We start from the raw sequence: 24,318 nt of genomic DNA, 5'->3' as shown, positions 1-24,318 counted from the left end.
TTCTGCAAGCACAACAACTTAGTTGAATCTAGACCTATATCACCATTCTCTTAAGTACCAAAAGCACTCAACACTTTCTGAGAGGCATTTATTACCGCACTCACTCATGTGTGCAAATGTGACCATGCTGATTTCACATCCAGTTTGAGTGAGAATCAAGAGCCAAGCCTGTTAACTGCATCTCTCTATGGATTTAATGCTCCTCCTCAGGGTGATGTATAGCATTGAATAATATACTCTATTCAATTAGAATGAAATGCTTGTAATCTTGAGATACTTTCATTTTTAATGTTTGGTATTTTCTAAACGATAACTAGTGCTGCTAAAACACATCCCATTATATGAACAATGCAAATACATAATTTAAAATGTTGAGATATTAAGTGATCAAAAGTATACAGCTTTCTGACTCATTCCTGACCTGTGTACTTTTCTAAAGCAGACCTTTGACTTTGATATTGTGTGGGATAAATCCATGATTTATCTTGAAGTGTGATCTTACCTAAAAACAACAACAGGGACTTGCTGATGAGGGGTTGAACTCGCCCTTGGCACATATCTATAGTGTTCAAGTCAGCTCTGCCAAATTGGCACATACCTTCTTTACAGTTTCCAGTGCTTGAAGGTCAGTGAGGCAATCCCTTTTTTATAGAGGTCCTGCTTTGGGATTCTGCTGAAAAACAAACTTTAGCCCCATGTGGTCCTGATGACTCTTTTCATATAACTGCTTTGCACTAAGCTCAGATAGTATCTTCAACTTAGTTGTCTTGTTCTTTTCATGATCCTATGTTTCATGATCCTTTGATAAAGGAAATTTTTCGGTGTGGTGAACATGTTCCATACTGTTGCAACAGTGCCATCGGTTCCATTTCGTCAGGTGGAATATTTATATTCCTTGGAGTTCTCTACACTATGGAAGAAAACTTAAAGCGCCAAACATTGAAATATGTTATTTTATTTTTCTTTAAGGCTCTAGTTTCTGTGAGGTAGCCAAGACTATAACAAAAGTTGATACTTGAACAGATTTCCTCTAATTTTAAGAACAGGAAATTATGTATTATTGCAAATAACTATATTAAATAATACTTCTATTTTCTAGTTCAGAACAAGAAGCAGTTTGTCCCAACCTGAACTGGTCTTCCCTGGCAGATGGCTAAGCTTGTTCCAGCCTTCAAGAAAATCACTAGGAAGCAACCATTTTAAATGTGCAGCCTGCTTTATATCAGAGGCCAGGAAAAGGAAAGCTAATATTAAAACCATATAAAACAGGTAGGATAAAACTGATGAAAAGTTTCCAGTGCTAGCACAGTCTTACCCAACTTAGTCTTCAGTTTTAAAAGCCAACCCAAATTGGTCTTTGATTCATAAATGTTTTTGAGCTCTGGCACTCGAGAAAATAAGTCCATTGTTATAGGTGCCTCAGAGTGCACCACTTTGTACACACCCTTGCCAGCCAAATAAGCCATACAGGTGAGTGTCTTTGTTTGAACTTGGACATTGTGATGAGACACATTGGATGAACAGATTCTTTCTCTGATAATTCAACCCATATTATTTTGGACCCAAAATGGTACCTTAAATTGTACCTGAACGATGCCAGCGATGATACTGGAAATGCTTTTGGATGTGCTATATGCATACTGATATATCTGTTTTTCATTACAGCCCAGTGCACAATAATTTAACATGAATGACAGTTGCGAGTGTTAAGTGGAAAGCTTTGTGGCCTTTTCCATGGTACCCTGGCTGCTGCTGCAATCTGAAATTAATTCCAGACACAGCTGTAGAACCAAGAGTGCACTATAAGTCTACGCTAATCGTTTCTTTTGTCATGCTCGCATTTACTTCCAGTTGGCGAGTTTACATCCATCATTTAACAGTAGACAAAAACAGAGCCAGACTAGATTAAATTTGTTGCAGGTAGCTCAGTCTCTGAATAGAAGCAGTTAAAAATCTACGTTACTCACTATATAGAATAAGTGGGACTTCCAACAAAATGCTACTGTGGGGCTCTATTCAGTGTTCATGGTACTTAGTCATGTCCTTTCCCATGATACACCATTCCTGCACTCATCCACACTTCCATTCTCTTCTCCATCCTCCAACCAGTCAGCAAGCATTTATTGGCCATCAAGCATCCCAATAACTTCCTCTTATGTATGGATGCTTACATTTTGGTTATATAATGCTTTGCACTTATCTCTTCATTTTAGAAATGGTGGGAATGATAACTGCTGAACCTTAAAACATTCATTCTCAGTAGAGAGGATGCTATTACTATAGAATACTTTCTTTTTTAAAAAACAAAACTAAAAAGTGTTTACTGTATTTGGTAAGCTTTGACTGAGCAGTGCTCTACTTGTTTGTCTGGATTGATTTAAATAATCATACGTAGTATGTGGAGTATCTTCTTTTGTTTTTGTTTCTCTATGTAGATCATCTTGAACCTGTTTTCTGTGCTTCTGAATATCAGATTATATTTTAAGGTTCAACTATATAAAATATTTGGTTTTAAGTTTATATAGTTTTAAATAAATCCTGTGTTTTTTGCTATATTATTTCAAATGTATGTTATACTGCAATACTTTGATGCAAGCATAGTACAAAATTAAAAATTAACTCCATATATTTAGTGTTTTCTTTGTATCTTATTACGTTGCTCTTCTGCAAAGCTCAAAGTTCTAGCTCCTATCAATATTATTTAACCAGAAAAGCTTAGCTTAGGTATATGTCCACATTTTATCTACAGTTGTTATCTCTTGTGTCTGCTGTGTCTTCTCCCATTTGTAAAACTTGAGTTCTGAAAAGAATGTGATTTAATAAAGCTTGTACTTCCAACAAAGCAGAGATGTTGCAGTATATGGGGGCTAACAAGAGCAACTATTGTATGCTCCACAATGGCGCTCACACAGCGTTAGACACAAGAATCTTTTATTAAGAGGAAATGTTGGCCACAATGCTGGAGCTATTAGTCCCTGTTTGGATTTTTTTTTTAAAGTTTCTTCCATCAGAAGAACAAACATTGATCAAACATTTCTGTCAAAAGGGCAGTACCTCAGAATGCATTGTTATGCTCTTGAATACTGAATACTGAATTTATAAATGTTTGTTTCATCTAAGAGTGGACACTTCTGCAAGAAATTCTGGACAAATAGCATTTAGGAATCTCACATATTGAGGGTCTTTTTATCTTTTGTGGGGGGGAAAGAGTGACAAAGTCAAGTCAACTTTTAGCTAGCTTAATTTTTTTTCTTTGGCTTTCCATAATGTTTATTCATCTAACACTTACCCAAAGCATTGAAGAAACTAGCATGCACAGCATTCCTGCTTATCCTTTATTTCTCATTTGCAGTGTAGATTGAATTGCAAAATTCTACACTCCACAATCAATGACTAGTTGCTACTATGTAGCAACCTGTTGTGGATATTCACATAGCAGGAATATCTGAGTAAATGAACTGTTTATGCATGCTACATTAGCAATGAAAGGAAACATTTATTGGCTGGCATACTGGAGCACATTCCAATGAAATCCCTGGTTTTCTATACATTTCTATGTGTTGTTGAGCAGTTCAAGTGGAATACAGATACATTTAAGGTGCCAGTTTTTCAGCAAACCTTAGGGACACTCCTGTAGCTCTTCTTGACTTCGGCATCCTCATTTAGCCAGGAGTTGGGACAAATGTGCCCTGCACTCTGTCAAAGAAGATATCTTTCCTGTCCTTCCAGTTTGGCAACTAACCCCATGCCGATTATTTCTACTTCTGCTTGCTTACACCAGTAATATGAACAGAGCATTGGTGACTCTTGTGGCAAAAAGTGTTAGGACACAGAGAAGGAAGTTGGAGGCCAAGGTGAGAGGAGCTATAATATTTAGTTCAAGATAAACCAAGATTTCTTCAAAGCCTAACCAGTTCATTGTGGAAGGGTAAGTTGCTTGGGCCTGAAGGACTAGGGAAAAATACAAATGACTTTGAGCTATTGAAATAATTGTGTGGAACAGAGCTGATTTTCAGCTCTTGAATACTCACTCAGGATTGTATGTGTGCATAATGCAGCAACCCATGTCTTGAGATAATGGAAGAGTTGCCTGTGCTTAAGGGCCATTGTTACTTAGACCTAGAGAAGGAGTGCCCTAGGGCTGCAGAGATATTCTCTATGACAGTGTTTTTCAACCACTGTTCCGCGGCACACTATTATGGACCAGGAGAGACGATTTGAATTTTAGAAAAAAGACAGCAGTAGACGGTTGCGAGGAATCCCCAATTTCTTGAAGCATGGGAACCCCCAATTTTTTTTAGATGATTTGGTATAACATTTGGTTTGATTGATATATATGTGTATAATTTGAAATAATGTGATATAATTGGTTTTAATTGGAAAAATTAATAAAAATATATTTTTTTAAAAAAATATATAATAAGAATTGTAGTGTTGGAAAGGACCCTGAGGGTCCAACCCACTGGTGAATAGACATTCCATTGTGGCAACTCTAACCTAGTTTTAAGGTGCCATTTGGCATCTAGCTTATATATCTGAGTTTCTGAAACTGCTGTGAAGCCCAGTGAACAACCAGTGGAGACATCATGGGGGCAATCTGTCTGTTCCTAGGTGCTTTTAGGGAGGGATAGTAGCCTAGCCTGATTGGATTTTTAGTTCCCTGTATATCTCAAGTTTCCATGGTTATAGCTCCATTCTGAAGTAGTCTCATGTGTTGGTGATAACTTGGCATGCCTCTCTGCATATAACATGGGTGAGGTGTTGCATGTAACTGTTGCTATGTTGACCATAACATTTGCTTTTGAGACCTTATTATCTCAGGGCAGTGTTTCATTCCAGTAAACAAGAACAGTAGTTTCATAGGGAAAGGTGTAAAGCAATACAGTGGTACCTCGGGTTACAGACGCTTCAGGTTACAGACTCTGCTAACCCAGAAATAGTACCTCGGGTTAAGAACTTTGCTTCAGGATGAGAACAGAAATTGTGCAGCAGCGGCGGCAGCGGGAGGCCCCATTAGCTAAAGTGGTACCTCATGTTAAGAACGGTTTCAGGTTAAGAACGGACCTCTGGAACGAATTAAGTTCTTAACCTGAGGTACCACTGTATGTTAGGAACACAATGGAACCTTCATAATCTGTATATAACCCATTCCAAGGGCCAACCTTGGGGCATGGGTGGCGCTGAGGTTTAAACCACAGAGCCTAGGGCTTGCCGATCAGAAGGTTGGTGGTTCGAATCCCCGCGACGGGGTGAGCTCCCATTGCTCGGTCCCAGATTCTGCCAACCTAGCAGTTTGAAAGCACGTCAAAGTGCAAGTGGATAAATAGGTACCGCTACAGCAGGAAGGTAAATGGCGTTTCCGTGTGCTGCTCTGGTTCGCCAGAAGCGGCTTTGTCATGCTGGCCACATGACCTGGAAGCTGTACGCCGGCTCCCTTGGCCAATAGAGCGAGATGAGCGCCGCAACCCCAGAGTTGGTCATGACTGGACCTAATGGTCAGGGGTCCCTTTACCTTTTAAGGGCCAACCTACATATTTTTTATTTGTATTTTTTCATTTTGTTCTGTAAATAGCAGTGAAGGGACCACTGATCCACAATAGGGTCATGGCCTGGGCAGGGGGGTTTAATCCATTCTCCCCATCCTGCCGTCCCAGCTGAAAGTTTTAACCCCAACAGCTGCTTTTTGCTCATAGAAGGAAGCTATTTTTGACACCAATAGCAGCTTTCCTCCTAGGGCAAATTGTAGCTTGTGGGGGTGAGACTTAATTTGGGGGGCTGTGGTATGGGAGGAAAGTATTCTCCCTCCTCCATATGCTCTGTGATTTCCACTATTTAAATAAATGCAAACAAAATATGCACTTACTATTAATTATCATTTGGTTGAATTGATAATTATTGTGCCATAGTTAATAAATTAAGGCCCATCTGAATGCTTTGTGTGTAACATTTCCCCCCTATGAAACCCATGTATGTGCATGCTTAATTCTAGATCTGCTACACAAATTCATTCCAGTAAGCAAATATGCACTTCTGCATGCCCTTTTGACTAAATGAGCCTGCTCTTAGGCTTCATTTGTGAAAACTGATCATTTGTGGAAAATACATCATTGATAAGAAACAAACATTTTCCCCATAAGTGTTTGTCTGTATTTCGTAGTATTTCTAGCTTTAAATCCTAAAATCAGGTTTCTTATGGCATATTTTAAGGACCTCAACTGTCATGCATTTAGTGTAATATTTTTCAATAATTGATTACCGGTATGTGAAATGCCAGAGTTTACAAATATGTCAGCAATTTGATCTTGGCTTAACAAAAATCAGTAGTGTAAGTAGTATTATGATGAGCTGATTAATTGGTTAACAGAAATTAACATATGTAGAGAGATATAGTTTACACTGAGAACTATAAGCACTATTGTGATATGCAGCAGCAGTCTGAACCTCCAGCAAACGGGATTCAGAGTTAAACTAATAAATTTACAGTTTTGTCAAGGCCTTTCTTTGTTAGAATAGTCATGTGCCATCTGTGTAGCTTTTGCATTTGGATCAAAGTCTTCAAGATATTATTTGTGTGGGGGGTGAGGATAGTAACCAAAACCTCTTATTCAGCTGAAAATGTGTTAACTGTAGCACATCTTGTAATGAATATACTTCATTCTTGAGTCCTGGTCAGACAATTAGTTCTCTGTTTACATACCCACAGATTCACAACTCTTTAATCTAGTTGAGTACTGGATTGTATTGGCAATATTGCAAAACATTATTTATTTACATTAAAATATTTTCTTCAAATTCTATGAAGCACTGAGTTTCTGGTTGCCCGTGATTCAGTGCTTTATTTCTGGGGGGACGCAGGGGTGTGCATGCCCCTAAACATTTTGTGAATTTTGGCCTCATTGAGGGGCAGTATTTCAATATGAGTAGGAGTTGCACGGTTGGGGAAAGAACAGCGCTGTCCAGGTGCTATAAGAAAGCTGCAGATATTGTGCAAGATAGTGTACACCCCGGAAATGATCTCTTTCAGCTTTTGCCTTCTGGAAGGAGGTATAGGGTCATAAAGACCAGGACTAGCTGCCTGAGAAATAGCTTCTATCCAAGAGCGATTTTGGCTTTAAACGCAGCGAAAGGCAGTCTGTGAGGAAGGGTCTATATTCAGTCAGGGGGCATCAGAGTTTTAGGGGGTAAATCAAGAGGGGTATTACAGTTTTAGGGGTTAATTATGTATAAGCGGGATGGGTAGCGAGTTGATATGCATTTTTTGGATGGTAGGTTGATGGTTGTTGTAAGTTTGATGCAGATTTTCAATTTTGTTCTGTATAGGACAATGACAATAAAGAGTATTGTATCAGTATCCCTAAACATTTTTTTAGAAAAATAGCATTGGATATAACAATTATTTTTGGATAATTGATTCGCTTTTCTTTTCTTAAAAAAGAAGAAGAAGAAGAAATATGCATTTTTTCCCCAGACATGTATAACCCACATATATCTTAGACATGGGGATACTGCATGTTTTAATGGTCTGTGGCTATCATCTGTAGCAGGCAAAAATGTGATATCATCTCCCCAATAGTTTATCGGTATCATTGTTACTTTGTTCACTTGTTAGTTCCCAGGTGCAGAAAACTAGAAAAATAGGTATGTAGCCAGCAGAGACATGGGAGCTTTCCAGTGTATTGCACATAATGTCACAGGTATGACGGTCTGTTCGCTGAACAGAAGTTGTGGGTATGTGTTTAGTACAATGAGCTCCTAGCCTTCGGGACACAAGATGGTGACTAGGAGAAGTAGAGGGAGGTTGGTGGACAAGGCAGTTGGGGATGTAAAAGCTGTGTCCCACTCCCAAACTGACAGCACCCCTGGTGTTAGGGGAATGTGGATGGCCTCACCCTGAGGAGGACAAAAGTGATCCCTTAAAAAGGACCTATGCACTGGGGGGGGGGTGCATAGATACTTTGTTCGCCAAGAATACATCTCTGAAGAGTGGAATTACCCTGTCAGTAGAAGAATTGGCCGTTTAGAACATAGATAGCTTGGTGTGTGGTGGGCATGCTGACTTGCCTGCCTGGTGTGAAAGTTGCAAATGTCTCACATTGTCTAGATTGGTGGGTGGTGCTGGGGAGGAATCCGTCACTGTGGTGCATGTAGGCACCAGTGACATGGGGAAATGTAGTTGTGATGGGGAAATGCAGTTGAGAGGTCCTAGAAGTAAAATATAGGCTGCTATCTAAGAGGTTGGAAGCTGGGAAAGTCAAGGTAGCTTTCTCTTAAAAGCTTATCTCCCTGATTCCTGGTGCAGGGTCAACTAGAGAGGCCCAGCTTAGTAGTCTCAATGGGTGAAACTCAGTCTTTTATATGGCACAGTTTTGTGTCTGAGTGTTGTTTAAGGGAAATTGTTAGAAGCAACTAGAGGTCATACCATTTATACTAGGCTGAATATTATGTTTCTGTAAAAATTGAATTTCAAATGTAATTGGGCAAGAATTTAGCAGATAATATGTGATTAAGGGCCAGTACGGATGCAAAACTCTAACTTACTCTTAAATTCTCTTAAGATCATGATGGTATCTATCCCAGAATACTATGAAGGGAAGAATGTCCTCCTCACTGGAGCTACTGGCTTCATGGGAAAAGTTCTTCTGGAAAAGCTACTAAGGTCCTGTCCGAAGGTGAAAACGGTTTATGTGTTGGTTAGACACAAAGCAGGGAAGAATTCTCAAGAACGCGTGGAGGAAATGATCAACTGCAAGGTATCATTCCATAAAATGGCTATGTTAAACTTGACATTAAAAAAATATTGTAACAAAGTTTTGAAGAATAGTGAGAATACATGTGGGAGTACAGGGATGGGGAACTTTTCATTCCAAGGGCCACATGGGAGCCACATGTTATAGGGGCGGGACTCTAGTATGTGATAATTTGTAGCTTTGAAGCTGCATCTTAGTACAGTGAGTTTACATCCAGACCATTTGTATCAATACAGTGGTACCTCGGTTTATGAACACAATTGGTTCCAGAAGTCTGTTCATAAACCGAAGTGTTCATAAACCGAAGCGAACTTTCCCATTGAAAGTAATGGAAAGTGGATTAATCTGTTCTAGACAATGAAAAACACCCCCTAAAGCAGCAATTTAACACAAATTTTACTGTCTACCAAGACCATTGATACATAAAATGAAGGCAATAATCAATTTACTGTACTATAAAATAATCAAGACAGTATTGTTGATGAAAAAAATGAACATTTATTTTTTCCTTACCTAACTTTGGGGCTGGGAAGCTATGAGTGAGGGGTGCTCAGGTGGCAGCGGGAGCAAGCAGCAACAACGGCAACGCAGCGCGGGCAGGCCAGTCCGGGCCGGCTCCTCCGGGCCCGACCTCCGGGCCCGTCCTCACTCTCTCTCCGGGCCTTCGCTCCGATGCCTCCTGGAGGCATCGGAGCGAAGGCCAGGCCTCCCCGAAGGCATCGGACGCTCAGTAGGCCTCGGACATATCGGTTTACTAACTTCCGGGTTAGGATTGTTCGTAAACCGAAAATTCGTAAACCGAGGTGTCACAGATGGGGTGTTGGCTACTCCCGAGTAAGCACTCCACACATCCTCTGGATTTTCATAGTTTTATTGTGCATGCTATATACAGTGGTGAGATGTCTCAAATCATGTCTGCTCTGCATGGGGCAGAAGCCCACAATGGCGTCTCGTGGGCTCTGACCCCCCTTTTAAGACTCGGCATCCAAACGCCCCTCCTCCTTGCTCTATGGGTCCTCCGTGGTCCCAAACCAGGCTCCTGAGGTGCCGGTCTACCTCCTTTCCAGCCCCTGCTGAAGCTAGCTCCTCCCCTGCTTCCCTGCTACCAGCCTGGAGCTGAGCCACCAGGACTCTGCAGAGCCCTGGACCCGTCTTAACCCTTCCTGTTCCTGATTTAAACTCCCAGACTTGCTGCTGCTCTCCCATCTGATGGAAGTAAGCAGAGTGGGCTGCTCACTGCAAGCCCTCTCTCTTACATCCACTCCCCCTCCAGGCTCCCCCCTCCCCCCTTTCTGAGGCCTGGGTTGCCTGGTCTGATGTCTGTAAAGAGGGCTGGAAGCCTGACAGGTCTGCCTCCTCTGCTGTAGTGTGTGTAAAATCCTGTTCCCAGTTGGTGCTGGGTGGCTGGTCCGTGTAGTTCCCTCCGTTGTCCTCCTCCTCCTCTCTCTGGACAATTGCTTCCGATTCCCGGAGGGCTCCTTGGGTCTGCGTCTCCCAAGCTCCCCACCTGGGATCGCCCTCCCCCTCTGTGTCCCCTGTGCTACTGACATGTGGTGGTTCGGATCTGTGGGAGAAAGGAGCGTGCAGTTCCAGTGTGCGGCCCTCCCCTTGCATGGTGTGCATAGGTGCCTCCGCGTTTTGGGAAGCAGGAGTGTCCTGCCTGGCCATCAGACATTTTAACCCCCCTCCCCCCTTCGGGAGCCCGGGCTCGCTGTGGCACTGTAGACCTCTTCCTTTCTTTCTGGAACCTCTTGGCTGCCTTCTCCCTCCACCCTTCTGTCTAGTGTCTTTTGTGTGATTTCCTCCCCCTCCCTCCTGTCAGCGTCTTGTGTTGGATGTGTGTCACGTCCTCTGAACCTTGGGCTTTCCCTAAAGTGCGAGAGCAAAGACCTTTGACCCACGGGATGGACCTTCCTCGCTGTAGGTACTTCCCCCCTGAAGGTGACAGGGTTGATCTGTGTCAGAACCTTGAAGGGCCCCAGCCTTCTGGGTGCCAGCTTCTTCCCCCTTCCCCCCATGGGAAGGCCTTCTGACCACAGCCAGACCCTGTCCCCTCCGTGGAAGACCTTCTCCAGTCCCCTGTGATGGTCTGCCCCCTCCTTGTAAGCCTCATTGCCCCTTGCCACGTCTCCATCCAGTTGTTGGTGTACTGTCTCCCTCCTCTCACCCCATGCCTCAATGGGTGGTCCCCCAATCTCCCCCTCCCCCTGCTCTGGGAAGGCTCTGGGGTTTCGCCCAAGACTGGCCTTACTGGGTGTGAGCCTCGTGAAGACATGTACTGCATGCCCCTCCGTGGGGTTGTCATGATATTGCCTGAGAATCTTCCCTCTGAGGGAGTCCTGGGGCCTTCTAAAGAGTAACCCCTCTTTCTCTGCAAGCCCTTCCCCTGCCCCCTCTCCCTCCCTCAAGTCCCTCCGTATGTTCTGGGTAAAAGTGTCCTCTTTGGTGAGTTGGCTCAGTTTCTCTTCCTGCATCCCCGCCTCTGCGTCGTTCCATCCGCCTGGGGAGCTGATGTGGTGCGATCCTGAGGATTCTCCTTCTTTCCTGCAGTGCTCCTTGCCGTCTGCATCTCCAAAGGTGAGATCTCCCCGGCGCTGGCTGCCCACAGGGTCATTGTCCATTAAGTCCAAAGCTAGCACTTCTGCGTGCTTGTTCACTGTCATCTTCCGAGAGGGGGTCTGTTGCGTGACCTCACCCTCCTGCAATTCCCGGCCGCCTACGGTCAAGACGCTCATGGGCAGCTCCCTTGGGAAAATGGGAATCTGATTCTGCTTAGCCAAGTCCACCGATAGGAAATCGTTGCTGCTGCCCCTGCGGAGAAGCCCGACTGTCTCCTGGGTCTGGCCTCTTGGCAGCTGCAGACTCACTTCCATCTCTTTGTCGTGCTGTGGGGTGTTACCGGAGGGCTCAGTTGTTGGTGCTCCGCCTGGCCCCTCCCCTCCTGATCTGGCATCCAGGCTTGTGTCTGTGCCTGCCTGCTCTCGCCATTCCTTCCTCTGGGGGCAGTGTTCCACCAAGTGGCTGGGTGCATTGTAAAGGCATCTCCCGCCTTTCTCTTCCCTCTGTTTTCCCGCGTCAGCGTTTGAAAGTACCCGCGCGCGGGCTTTGTCCCTCTGCATCACATCTGGCTGGAGAGGTCTGTGCTGGGCTGCAGCTGCCTCCCCGGGACTGTATGGGAACTTGTGGCCGCTGCCTTTCCCCTCCGTCTGTCCCCTCTGCCCGGACTCGCCTCTCAGCCTCCTGCACTTCCACGCCACCATGCCTTTCAGCCTTAGAGCCAGCTTGTGCTGAGGGTCGCCCTACAAAGCGCTGGCCCGTGGCGGCAATCAGCTCCTCAGCCCTCCTGAGTGTCCTCTCTGCTTGTCCAGCCTCCGCTCCTCCGGCTTGGCTGTGTTCAGAGCTGCTCGGTTCAGTAAGCCTGGCTTCCCCTGTGCCCGGGTGCCTACCTGGTGCTTGAGCCGTTCCATAGTTGCAGGGTGCTGGCTGCAGCTTGCTCTCTGCTGCTCCCCTCACGCATGCCAATCCTTCCTTGGCATTTCTCTCTTCCGATTTAGATGCTGCCACGTTCCCAGGTCTCTCCCCTCGGGGTAGCCATCAAAAGATTGTGGGCTTGCTGTCACAGATGGGGTGTTGGCTACTCCCGAGTAAGCACTCCACACATCCTCTGGATTTTCATAGTTTTATTGTGCATGCTATATACAGTGGTGAGATGTCTCAAATCATGTCTGCTCTGCATGGGGGAGAAGCCCACAATGGCGTCTCGTGGGCTCTGACCCCCCTTTTAAGACTCGGCATCCAAACGCCCCTCCTCCTTGCTCTATGGGTCCTCCGTGGTCCCAAACCAGGCTCCTGAGGTGCCGGTCTACCTCCTTTCCAGCCCCTGCTGAAGCTAGCTCCTCCCCTGCTTCCCTGCTACCAGCCTGGAGCTGAGCCACCAGGACTCTGCAGAGCCCTGGACCCGTCTTAACCCTTCCTGTTCCTGATTTAAACTCCCAGACTTGCTGCTGCTCTCCCATCTGATGGAAGTAAGCAGAGTGGGCTGCTCTCTGCAAGCCCTCTCTCTTACACGAGGTGTTCGTAAACCGAGGTTCCACTGTAGTAAAATCAACTAGGAAGCATTTTTAGTCTCTTATCCAGAGTAACAATGATACAGAAAGCTTTTAAAAATACATTTTTCGCAGAGGAATGTGTGTGTTGCCATCTCACATAGTTATCCCCTTAGATTTGTGCTGTTAAACTGCATACATTGTGCTGCTGATTGCACTGTACCTGCCTGGGGGAATTTTAATTGGTGCCACCCATAAGGCTCTACACTTGCAGGGTCCAGTGCATGTAAGTTCATTCATACATGAAATGGTGTACAGATTGCATGGATCATGCCTGTTATATTGGGCTCTGTAGTTTAGACCATTGTGTAAATTTGAAGTACCATGTGCTAATGTTGGATCCTGATGGATACTTGTTTTCCCAATATATTATAAAGATAAAAAGTCTGTACAGGGTATAAATTTTGGGATGTTCATTCTAACCAAGTAGCAACCTAATATAATCAGTGATATGTGTCCTAGGCCACAATAGCAATTTCAGTGGGCTGAAATACAATTTACATTTTTCCACAAGTGGCATGTTACCAGAGCTATAAGTATTAACTAGCTAACTCCTTTCTCATCCATAGTTAATTGTAACATTAAATTGCAGGAGAAACTAATACTGCTTTGTATCAATACTTTAAGTGTGTAGAGATAGATCTTTCTTAAAATGGATTTATTTTTAGCAGTGTTTTCAACCACCTATCTCTTTTTATATTTGAAAAAGAGTTAACTGGTGAACTGAGCAATTCTATCTCTCATCTAAGTAGCAGTGGGGCAAAAGGGAGTTGCTGAGCCACCACTATATCTGCTACTCATGACAGCCAATGATGAATATGACAGTGCTGTTTTCTGCATAATTGTTTGTTTGTTTGCTTGCTGCACTGATTCTAAGCCTGGATTAGGCCACTTCCAGTGTCTAGACTGGCTTTGTATCCAGTAGAGGTGGTTAGCCTCTTGCCTGGGAGCCTCATCAATTATTTCTGACTCCCCAAGACCTCACTGATTTTGACAGAGCGGCAAAAGAAACTGCTGAGATTGAACCTTTCTGCCCAACACTTTGCCCTGATGGGGATGTAAATTGCCCTTCCCGGGTCACCAGATCAACCACTTGATGAATGAAGCACCTGTGTGTGCATAGGCATTTATGTAAGTGAGTGTTTGGAGAGGAGGGACAGAGTGCAGGGAGCATACTCTCTGCTGGTATGTGGTCCCTGGAGTTATAATCAAGGTTGAACCGGACCCCAAAAAGGCTACCACCCATGGTTTATAGCAGGGGTGGCCAACTCCAGAGACACTGCGATCTACTTTCAAATTTAAAATCTGGCGATGATCTACCTGCATTTTGGGGGGTTCAGTTGTTGAGCTTTTTTTAGGGAGGGGAAATGCCCCGTTTTTAGGGGTTCAGCTCATAGTTGTTGAGCCACTAACCTTCCGATCGCTGACAACATAAAAGCCTCTGTTTTAAAACTCAGGCTTCCCCTCAGCCTTCCCTTCTGCAACAATAGAGGCCAGCGCAGGGAGAGGGGCCGGGGCCGGTGCGATCTACCAAAGCCTCACAGGGATTGACCAGTAGATCGTGATCAACGTGTTGGACACCCCTGGTTTAGAGCATGGATTTCAACATGTAAGCTAGTAAATGCTAACTCCACAGTTAACACTTTTTGCATGTAAACAAAACTTAGCTATGCTAGTCTGCATAGGTTTTCAAGTAGGCAGTGAAACTCAGTAATAATCCCACAAGAAAGCTCTTCAGGAATATTTAAAGATTAAACTGGGGAACTTATTTTTTCCTATTCAGATTCTTTGTAGATGAAAGAAATTATTTCTCAAAGAAAACCATACCCATCAGCATTGTCCATTGCTGCCATTTGGTGTAGAAATATATTTAGCTGTTGAAATGGATGAAAACAGTTTGTTGTGGCATTCAAGATACTTTTATTTAAAAAAAAGAAATATAAAGCCTTTTAATATGCACAATGTAAAAGGCTTTGCTTTGGATATGGAATTAGTTGCATATACTTGAGTAACTTGCCCCTCAAAAGCTTGTACAGAGCGGTATCATGTTGGGACATAACCTTAATAGTTTTGAGGAAAGAAAATACCACAACAGTTGAGCCAGGAATATTCTTGCCTTGCGGTCATGTAACATGCATTTACACTTTCTTTTGACCTTGTATATTGACTCTTAGCTATATTTGGTCCTGTTTTCTTTTGACAGCTCTTTGACAGATTGAGAGATGAACAGCCAGAATTTAATGAAAAAATTATAGCAGTTGCCAGTGACCTTACAGAAGTAGACATGGCCCTTAGTGAGGAAGACAAGGAGAACCTCATAAACTGCACTAACATTGTATTCCACTGCGCTGCTACTGTAAGATTCAATGAAATTCTAAGGTGAGTCTGAACTATTAATTTAATAGTATGTTCTGGTTCCCTTTATAAAGCTACCTTTGCCATCTTGTAAACTTTATAAAAGAAGAAAATGCTTTATCCCTGGTTGCCTAAATGCTTTCGGCTCACAATAAGAACATATGCATTCATTCTATGCACTTTAAACTTTAGAAAAGGGAAGAGTAAGAGGTATTAGCTCAACTTTTCATTTGACAGTTGTGAAATGGAGTGGTGCCAGTTTAGAAACAAGATTTAAAAGTGGTATGTCTCATTCTCTGTTTCTTCATACACATTCCCGTTATGGTAGGCATTTTCTTTTGCATTGTGTTTTTTGGTGCAGTCTAGTGTATTGAGTGTTGTAGCGCCTATATTTTTTACTAGCTGGGTGTAAAGCAAATTGTTGCATATTTAATCTGGCTGAGGTAGTTCAGGTGTTCTGACTCTTGGATTACTTTGAGTGATAGATATTAAAGGAGGAGGCCTGTGGCTCAGTTTTATTATTGCATGCATAACGCACAAGTTCAGAAGTTACATCTAATCAAACTTTTATTGCTTCTAAATCTTGGAATTACTTAAGTATTGCCTAAGGATTTTGATGCTTCCAAGATACTTTTTTTTTTCTTGAAACAACTTGGCTGCAGTAGTCTCTCTAGAATTTAGTGATTTTTTTTTCTCTTCAGATTGAAATGAATTCCATCCTCTTACTGTGGTGTCTGTAATCTGAGGAGAGAGATAACATGCTGAATCTTCCGCTTACTTCACATCTTTATCTCACTAGTCCTCTTTTCTCACTCATTGCCTTCATCCTTTCTCATAGCACCCAGCCAGGATTTTCAACACTGTCCCCTGTTTGTGCATTATTGTGTGTAATGATTGCCTTTAAACAAGAACCTGCAAATAGTGGGGTTCAGTTTATGTGACATGTGAAGCTTGGACTAGATATCTGTTCATTGTCCCAGTGTCACCTTCTTTTTATTTACAGCAAATATGTGACCTACATCATTTGAAGAATATAATATACTTGCTTTTGGCTTCATTTGGTTGATAAGAAAAGCCTAATGCTCAATTTGTAAGAAATGTTAGTCTGCTGTTGTGAGGGAAGTTTTGGAACCATATTATTGAATACCCTCCCAACCTAAGAAAACATAAAGCTTCTTATATTTTGTAAGAGGAGAATGGGGGATTTGGATAGAAGTTGAGTTTGTGCCAAGAAGATTAGAGGTGAGCTGCATGCTACTGGAAACACTTGCTTTTTTCATCTGTTGACAAAAAAGATCCTGTTGGTTTTCAGCAGATCCACTAGTTGCAGCTGGATTTGACCAGGCTATGTTTCCTGAACAGCTAGGAGACAGCAAATCACAAAGGAATCTTGTTGTGCATACATGTTGAGTTTGGATATCTGAAAGTACTCTTTAGTACACTTGTGTTTTTTTTCTCTCTCTCTCAACAGAGATGCTGTTCAGCTCAATGTAATTGCGACACAACAACTTCTCTTCTTGGCCCAGAAAATGAAGAATCTAGATGTGTTTATCCATGTTTCAACAGCATTTGCATACTGCAACCGAAAACACATTGAGGAAGTGGTGTATCCACCCCCTGTTGATCCTAAGAAATTAATAGATTCCTTAGAGTATGTGTCTAATGCTCCCCTCTTTTATTTCATGCTTTCAAAATAGAATTTTTTTATAGCTGATACAAAATGAGAATGGATTGAACATTGCTGGTTCTGATCTTGGCCATATGCTAAGGTGATTTTTAGCAATAAGAAAAGTAGGGCTTGTTTGGAAATGCCTTCTCTCTGAAATACATTGGCTAGAAAAAAAAGGAAAGTCTACCTTATGACTTAGGGTTTGCTACTGAAAAGCAGAATGGGGATAAGGCATCAAAATACGTCTTAAATTAGAAACCGGTTTCTGTAAACTGCTGTTTAATATAATTGTTTCAGATGAAAGATAAATTAGAAAATATTCTTTAAAAAACTGTATTGTACTATAAAAAGGAGCACATTTTTGTAATGGAATTTCCATGAGTAAAAATTTGCATCACTAGGTATTCTGTTTCAAGTGTAAATAATGACTACAGCAATGAAGTAGAGGCCTCAGCCCAAAGTGTGTTAAAAGAAAATGAAAACAAAAGAGAAGTAACATCTCAGTCTGGTAAATTTCTTTCTTTGTGAAGTTAATGCACAAATAACACAAATATGTTAACACACATGACACCTGAATCGTGCCAGAATTTCAGTAACAAATGAATTGTCAAGTTCTGTTAAGATGTCATTCTTTGTTTAAAAATGAGTTACAATTATGAGTGATCCAAGGTTGCCCAGGGGAAACATGACTGCTTTGAGTTTCATCAATTCCCCTCCAGCATTATGCCAGTGCCCACCCTGTTCAGCTAGACCTGCAGCAGGCTAAGTGGGACACTTTTGAATCTAACCCTCCACATACTAGAAAAGCTTTTCCAAACTTCTTTTAAACTTTTTAAGTGGTTGTATGTGTGTGTATATATATATATATATATATATATATATATATATATATATATATATATATATATATATATATATATATATATATATTATTTTTTTCATGAAGAACAGATTTTATTAGCCATCTTTGGTGCTTTTGAGTTGACTGATAGGATATAAATGAATAAATATATTTATTTCTTTAGGTGGATGGATGACAGCCTAGTGAATGATATTACACCAAAACTAATAGGAGACAGGCCTAATACTTATACATATACAAAAGCCTTAGCAGAATACATTGTACAACTGGAAGGTGCAAAACTAAATGTAGCCATTATAAGGCCATCAATTGTGGGTGCCAGCTGGAAGGAGCCTTTCCCAGTAAGTCAATCTTAACCTTTTTATAGCTAAATTTGTTAGTCATTATTTACTATTGATTCAGTCTTTATTACTAAGACACAGGCCAGGGCTGTGTGAAAAGCAGATAATACATTGACTCCAGATTACCATCTCTCTTAAAATCTTGTGTAAAGGGAGCTAAGTGATAAATGGATGTAGGCCATAAGGAAGCACTACTTGGGGCTTATGGTTTATCAGTACTGAACACCTTATGCTTGTAATAAGAGTAGTTACATACAATCACAATGTTACATAAGACCAGGCATAGGCAAACTTGGCCCTCCAGATGTTTTGGGACTACAACTCCCATCATCCCTTGCTAACATGACCAGCGGTCAGGGATGATGGGAATTGTAGTCTCAAAACATCTGGAGGGCCGAGTTCGCCTGTGCCTGAATAAGACATTCTTCCAAATACCCTTACACTTCGTATCACTTCCCATATTACAGTTGCTACTCCTTGAGTTTCTTATGGAAACATAATTATCTCAGAAGAAATGGTCCTTGCCTAATGATAAATCAGCAAGCAATGAGTCAATGGGCTTATTCTTAGCATATTGACTATTCATACATTTCTAAAGTAGTTTATTGTTAAATATTTTACTTGTTGAATGAAAAAAAGTGTTTTGTGAAAACTGCATTAATATATTTGTGAATTTTTTTGAAAATGCTTTCTTATTATGACTGAAAGCGTTAATGTCTTCCTCTTCTTACCCCAATGATTTTCATTCTCCAAAAACATTGTTTGTAGAAAAGAAAAATGTTTATATACTGTGTATGCATATGCAGTATACATAAATATAAAATTGGATTGTAAATAAAAAATGGAAATATTGTGACATTTACTCAGTTGCAAAATGATTCCCAGTTTATTTTCATAGCAATTAAGCCAGTAAATCATCCTTATACTTTGTTTCCAAACAGGGATGGATTGATAACTTTAATGGACCTAGTGGCCTTTTTATTGCTGTAAGTAAAAGTTAAAATGTAGACAAATATATTTTTCTGAAAAGCTAAAGTAGCTTGAACTGGCTTTCTCATCTTGTACCTTCTGTTTTAAGGCAGGAAAAGGAATCCTTCGAACGATGCGAGCCTCAAACAATGCAGTTGCAGATCTTATTCCAGTAGATGTAGTCATCAACGCAACAATAGCTGCTGCCTGGTATTCCGGAGTTAATAGGTATAACAGGTGACAAATTTTTTTAAAAAAATTGACTAAGCAGTGGTCTTATGATAGTAAACGATTGCTGCTACATCAATATGTGATCGTGGTTTATGTTTCTATCCCCCCCGCTATTGAGCGGCCGAGGGCGTGCACAATCTGTAAGGGCGCCACTTGAGCGGCGTCCATATGGACTGCGCATGTGGCATTCCGTACGGAGTGCACACGTGCAGGATGCCGCACATGTGCAGTCTGTACTGGCTGCACTGCCCCGGGTGCCGGAGAGGGTTCCTCCACAACTGTCCTTGCCCTCGGTTAAATGTGAAAGTTTTTGGTGGCAGCATTGTAATGCTGGAATACTCTCCAAAGTGAGGCTTCCACGCCCCAATACTGATTACTTTAAACTATTCCAGAAGTTCTAGAGAAGAAACACAAGAGGAAGCAATGTGATTTGGACTTCCTCACTATGTACGGTATATACTTGTGTTTCTTATCTGAAGAGGGCAAAGAAACACATCCTCTGTGCTTCCTCTTCCCACTCTTCTGGCAGGTCCAAAGCTTAGATATATAGTAAGAGTATTTCCAGTCTGTCTCCTACTTTTATTATTCTATTACCCAAACACTCACTTACATGAATGCCTATGCACACACTGGTGTTCCATTCATCAAGTGGTTGATCTGGTGACCAGGGAAGGGCAATTTACATCCCCATCAGGGCAATGTGTTGGGTGGCCCTCTATGCCCTAGCAGCTAGGAAGAAAGAACTTGATGGGCTAGTGGTCAATCACAATTGATACTCTGATATCTAATTTGCACCTTTTTTGAGAATTGCTTTTTATTCTGTTTAATAAGAAATTTTTGGTGGATTTGACCGTGGTTTTACTGCATATTTAGCAACTGCTGTCCCCCTCCCCCCCTCCCCTTTTCCTTCTTTGGATGTTGCCATGGCCTTTGTCTAGCTCAATAAAATCCAATAAAAATAAAATATATAAAAGCAAAAATGCATAACACAGGAACATGGTAACAAACAGAAACAATAATGCCCCCCCATTTAAAATGGCACAGATTGTTTAATTAGCTAAAGGCCTGGAATGTTTTTGCCTGATGCCTATAGATAGGGAGAGCATTCCACAAGCAGGGAGACATCACATAAAAGTTCCATTCTTGTGTTGCTACCCTCCCAACCTCTCACAGAGGGTGCATTCAAAGAAAGAAGGGCCTCAGATGATGAGTGCAGGGTGCAGGTCAGTTCATATGGAGAGAGGCGGTCCTTGAGGTATTGCGGTCCCAAGCTGTTTCAAGGCTTTATAGGTGAAAACCAACATTGTGAATTGGGCCTGGAAACCAATTGGCAGCCAATACAGTTGGGCCAGGATTGGTATTGAGTAATTAATAAATCCACTGAATCAGTTTATAAATGCTACACTACATAGTGATTTTTTTAAAATGCTTGGCTTCTTATTCATATTACTATTTGCTGTGGTATTGGTTAGCTATTTTTACCTTTTTTGCTTTTTATTATGTGAACTATTCTTTTGTCTTAAGAAAAATGATAATATAGAAAAATCTTAAATAATCTTTGTTTTTCAGACCAAGAAATATTATGGTATACAACTGTACTACGGGTGGCACCAATCCCTTCCATTGGGGTGAAGTTGGTATGCCTTTTTTTTTTCCTCTGCAATTTTATAAATTATTTTATTGGTGAACCTTTAGAAAGCCATGCATGAAGATTCACTAAAAAAAAATAAGAATTGCTTTTAAAGGACCAAGCATTGATTTGTCCCTGCTTTCTGATTGGGAGCAGATTTTCAAATAAATTTGCTCTCTCCATAGATACTTGTCCTTCTAGATTGCTAGAACCATTAAGCTCATAGGGGAGAGGATTGTTTTGTTATGTATGCTTGAAAATACATTGTGTGACACAGCATTTTAGTGTATGCATGCAGTGTTACAATGTGTACCAAATATTTCAAATATATATATATTTGCCTTTTTAAAGCATTACAAAAGTAATAAATATAATACAGTATAGTATAAAAGAGGCTTTACTTAGTGGTGTGTGTGTGTATGGTGTGGTTCCACAGAAATGCAGATGTTTTCAGAGAGAACATGTTTCAGTGTGAGGGTAATAGCTGCTGAAATCACAGGGCAGAATGGTGATTGAATGAGATTTACCAGTGGTTTGAGGGCAGAGCCTCAGTAGTCTGTAGAACTTCTTTAGCTTTAACCATGATTCTAGAACAAATTGTGCAAAATAATGAAAAATATAAAATAAATAACTCAAAACAATGTAAACATTAAGCAGATTTTCATAACTTATTCAGGCCACAGATTTCAATTTTTCTACCAAATTGAACTACACTAGTACCCAGCTCCTACATTTTTTTTTAGCACAGTGTATATACACACCTGGTTTTACTCAAGTATGGGGCTACAACTGATAGCAGTACTTTGATCAAAATTATAACATCAGAGCAAAGCACATTATAATGATTCTTAAAGGGCAGAGGGCCAAGAGTTGCAATTCTGCACCAGTGTGGAGTTTGCAGGCATTACATATATGTAAGGTGGTACCTTGGTTCCTGAACTTAATCCGTTCCGGAAGTCCGTTTAACTCCCGAAACCATTTGAAAATCAAGACATGGGTTCCGATTGGCTGCAGGAGCTTTCCGCACTCAAGGAGAAGCCACGTCAGAAGCATAGCTGCCAAGTTTTCCCTTTTCTCGCGAGGAAGCCTATTCAGCATAAGGGAAAATCCCTTTAAAAAAGGGATAACTTGGCAGCTATGCAGAAGTTCAGCTTCCAAAAAACATTTGCAACCTGGAACACTTACTTCTGGGCTTGTGGCGTTCGGGAGCAAATTTGTTCGGGAGCCAAGCCATTTGAGAACCAAGGTACCACTGTACAGTATAGCTTTTCAAGCAAACCTCATAAAGTGGCTTACACAAAAATGTTAAAACAAAAGCAATGAGCATTAGTTAAATGGTTAAAATATGGGGAAGAGAAGCTGTAAGGAGAAAAAAAAATGTTTCAAGGCTAGATCTTGAGTAGCAGCAGTTGATGGGCGGGCAAAACTAGTATATCTGATTTACAGCCCATGAGAAAATGGGATTTGCTGAGTTTTGAGGAATCAGTGATATATTAAAAAAGCAGTTACGTAGGACTAAGTTATTTTCCAGTTTCTCAATTTCTAACCGTACTAACATAATTTGTTTAAAGTTTTACATTTCTGGATTATTAGTATTTTTAAAGCATCTCTTCCCAGGCAATTAATAGCCTGCATATAATCTTATCATTATTCTTTACCATCTTCTTTTCTGTCTAGTCAAAATGTCAAAAGCAGTGCATAAATCATCCTCCTCTTCTGGAGGATTTCCTTTTTACTGTAAGAACACTTCTTTAGTTTCACTGGAAGTTGGGTTAAGACAGTACAAGATTACAGATTCAGGCCTTCAGTCTGAGAAACCAAAATAAACCTTAATGAACAATTCCTTAATTTAATTCAGATGTGTGTGATACCTGAGTTAATTAAAAATGTTGGGTTAATCTGTAATGCAACTTACAAATTGTTGTGTGATACATAGGTCATAGCATAGTGTCAGCCAGTGGAGCTCTATTTACAATTATTTACAAACACAAGGTTAATAATTTAGTAGGAAAGAGGAACAGAGAGAGGACAGAACAGGAAATGAAGCTGCAGGCAGTGGAGCACTTAAAAGCACCAAAAGAATTCCAGTGAGAGAGACTATTTAGGCTTAACAGTTGAACTGAATGAATGCTGAACATTGCTAATTAAGATGTGTACGAAAGATCTGCTTTAATTCATTGAGAATAGTATACTTGTATGTTATGTCCATGGAAGTCCATTACATTTAAATGGTTATTATCAAAGCTGTTACACAACTTTTCTTTCTTAGAATACCATGTAATATCCACTTTCAAGAGGAACCCTCTCGAACAGGCCTTCAGACGGCCCAATGTAAATCTAACCTCCAATCACCTTTTATATCACTACTGGATTGCTGTAAGCCATAAGGCCCCAGCATTCCTGTATGATATCTACCTCAGGATTACAGGAAGAAGCCCAAGGTAATGGTGACTAGCTCTGTCTTCTGTTCCTCATGACAAACCTATGTTTACACGATTAACACATTAACAACATGTTATTTGTTATTATGATTGAATGGGCCACTAAATCCACAGAGATGTTTGACTTCAGGCCATGAAAATGGTGTAGTATGGATAATGTGCTAAGTAGCTAAACCATCAAGATGTCTAAGGCTGTTGAATTTGCTACCTAACTGTGGGTTCATTCTTTGAACAAGAGCTGCTCAAAACATTGTGACCCTTATTTTTCCTACAGAGAGTTACATAAATTTGACATTCAAGAGGAATCCTTTAGAACAAGCAATAAGGCGTCCCAATGTTAAACTTCAGTCCAACCCCCTTAAACATCATTATTGGACTACAGTCGGTCACATACTTCCTGCGTTGTTATACGATGTTGTTCTAAGGTTGACAGGTCAGAAACCGTGGTAAGAAGGAAAGGGCTAATACTTTGGTGGAAAGGTGATGGAAGCTTTTTGGAGGTGTAGATCAATGGCATGAGCTTCTTCTGTAAATTTACTAATAGAAGCATCAACAATAACAGTAAAAGAGCTGGATGTTTCTTAGGCCTTAGTGATTGTTTGAAGTTCATTTTCTTACAATGAATCTAGCAGTCCCAGCCATTTTCTAAGTCTTTTGAATCATTCCACTCTAGCACTGTTATTGAAATTATAAGCTGAAATGGAATGGGAGGGCAAGGAGATGTAAGAGAAAAATAAATAAATAAAATATATTGCCATCTGTATAAATATAGATGACAATCATGGTGCACTTGTGTGTTTTTTAATGGATGATACAAGTCACTTAACACATTTTATCTCACCGGCATTCGGCTTATAATTCTTCTGGCTACCTTTTTTAAGTAAGCAAAAAGTTTACTTTAAATCGTCAAAATTGCATAGTTTTATTCTTCCTATTTTAAAGTTTTAAAATGGCACGATTTTCAAGC

General features: G+C 41.1%; 1 protein-coding gene across 6 annotated transcripts in view; it reads left to right on the top strand.

Moving 5' to 3' along the window:
• FAR1 (fatty acyl-CoA reductase 1) overlaps positions 1–24,318 on the top strand; it is a 43,806-nt gene that overhangs the window by 6,154 nt on the left and 13,334 nt on the right. For 2 of the 6 annotated variants that reach the window (XM_035118605.2, XM_035118622.2), the window contains exons 2-9: positions 8,556–8,750; positions 15,057–15,232; positions 16,680–16,859; positions 17,903–18,080; positions 19,022–19,066; positions 19,159–19,286; positions 20,850–20,917; positions 23,180–23,351. In XM_035118605.2, coding sequence (XP_034974496.1) covers positions 8,559–8,750; positions 15,057–15,232; positions 16,680–16,859; positions 17,903–18,080; positions 19,022–19,066; positions 19,159–19,286; positions 20,850–20,917; positions 23,180–23,351 — 1,139 coding nt within the window. In that variant the 5' untranslated portion in view covers positions 8,556–8,558. Of the gene's footprint in view, positions 1–1,099; positions 1,270–8,555; positions 8,751–15,056; positions 15,233–16,679; positions 16,860–17,902; positions 18,081–19,021; positions 19,067–19,158; positions 19,287–20,849; positions 20,918–23,179; positions 23,352–23,625; positions 23,798–24,318 lie in introns of those variants that run through there. The other 4 variants (XM_035118613.2, XM_035118650.2, XM_035118640.2 and 1 more) reach the window with 4 other exon arrangements.

Source organism: Zootoca vivipara, chromosome 1 (genome assembly GCF_963506605.1).
Source record: "Zootoca vivipara chromosome 1, rZooViv1.1, whole genome shotgun sequence".
Lineage (NCBI taxonomy): Eukaryota > Metazoa > Chordata > Lepidosauria > Squamata > Lacertidae > Zootoca > Zootoca vivipara.
Note: the sequence above shows the minus strand (reverse complement) of the source record. Positions and strands in the feature narration are given on the sequence as shown.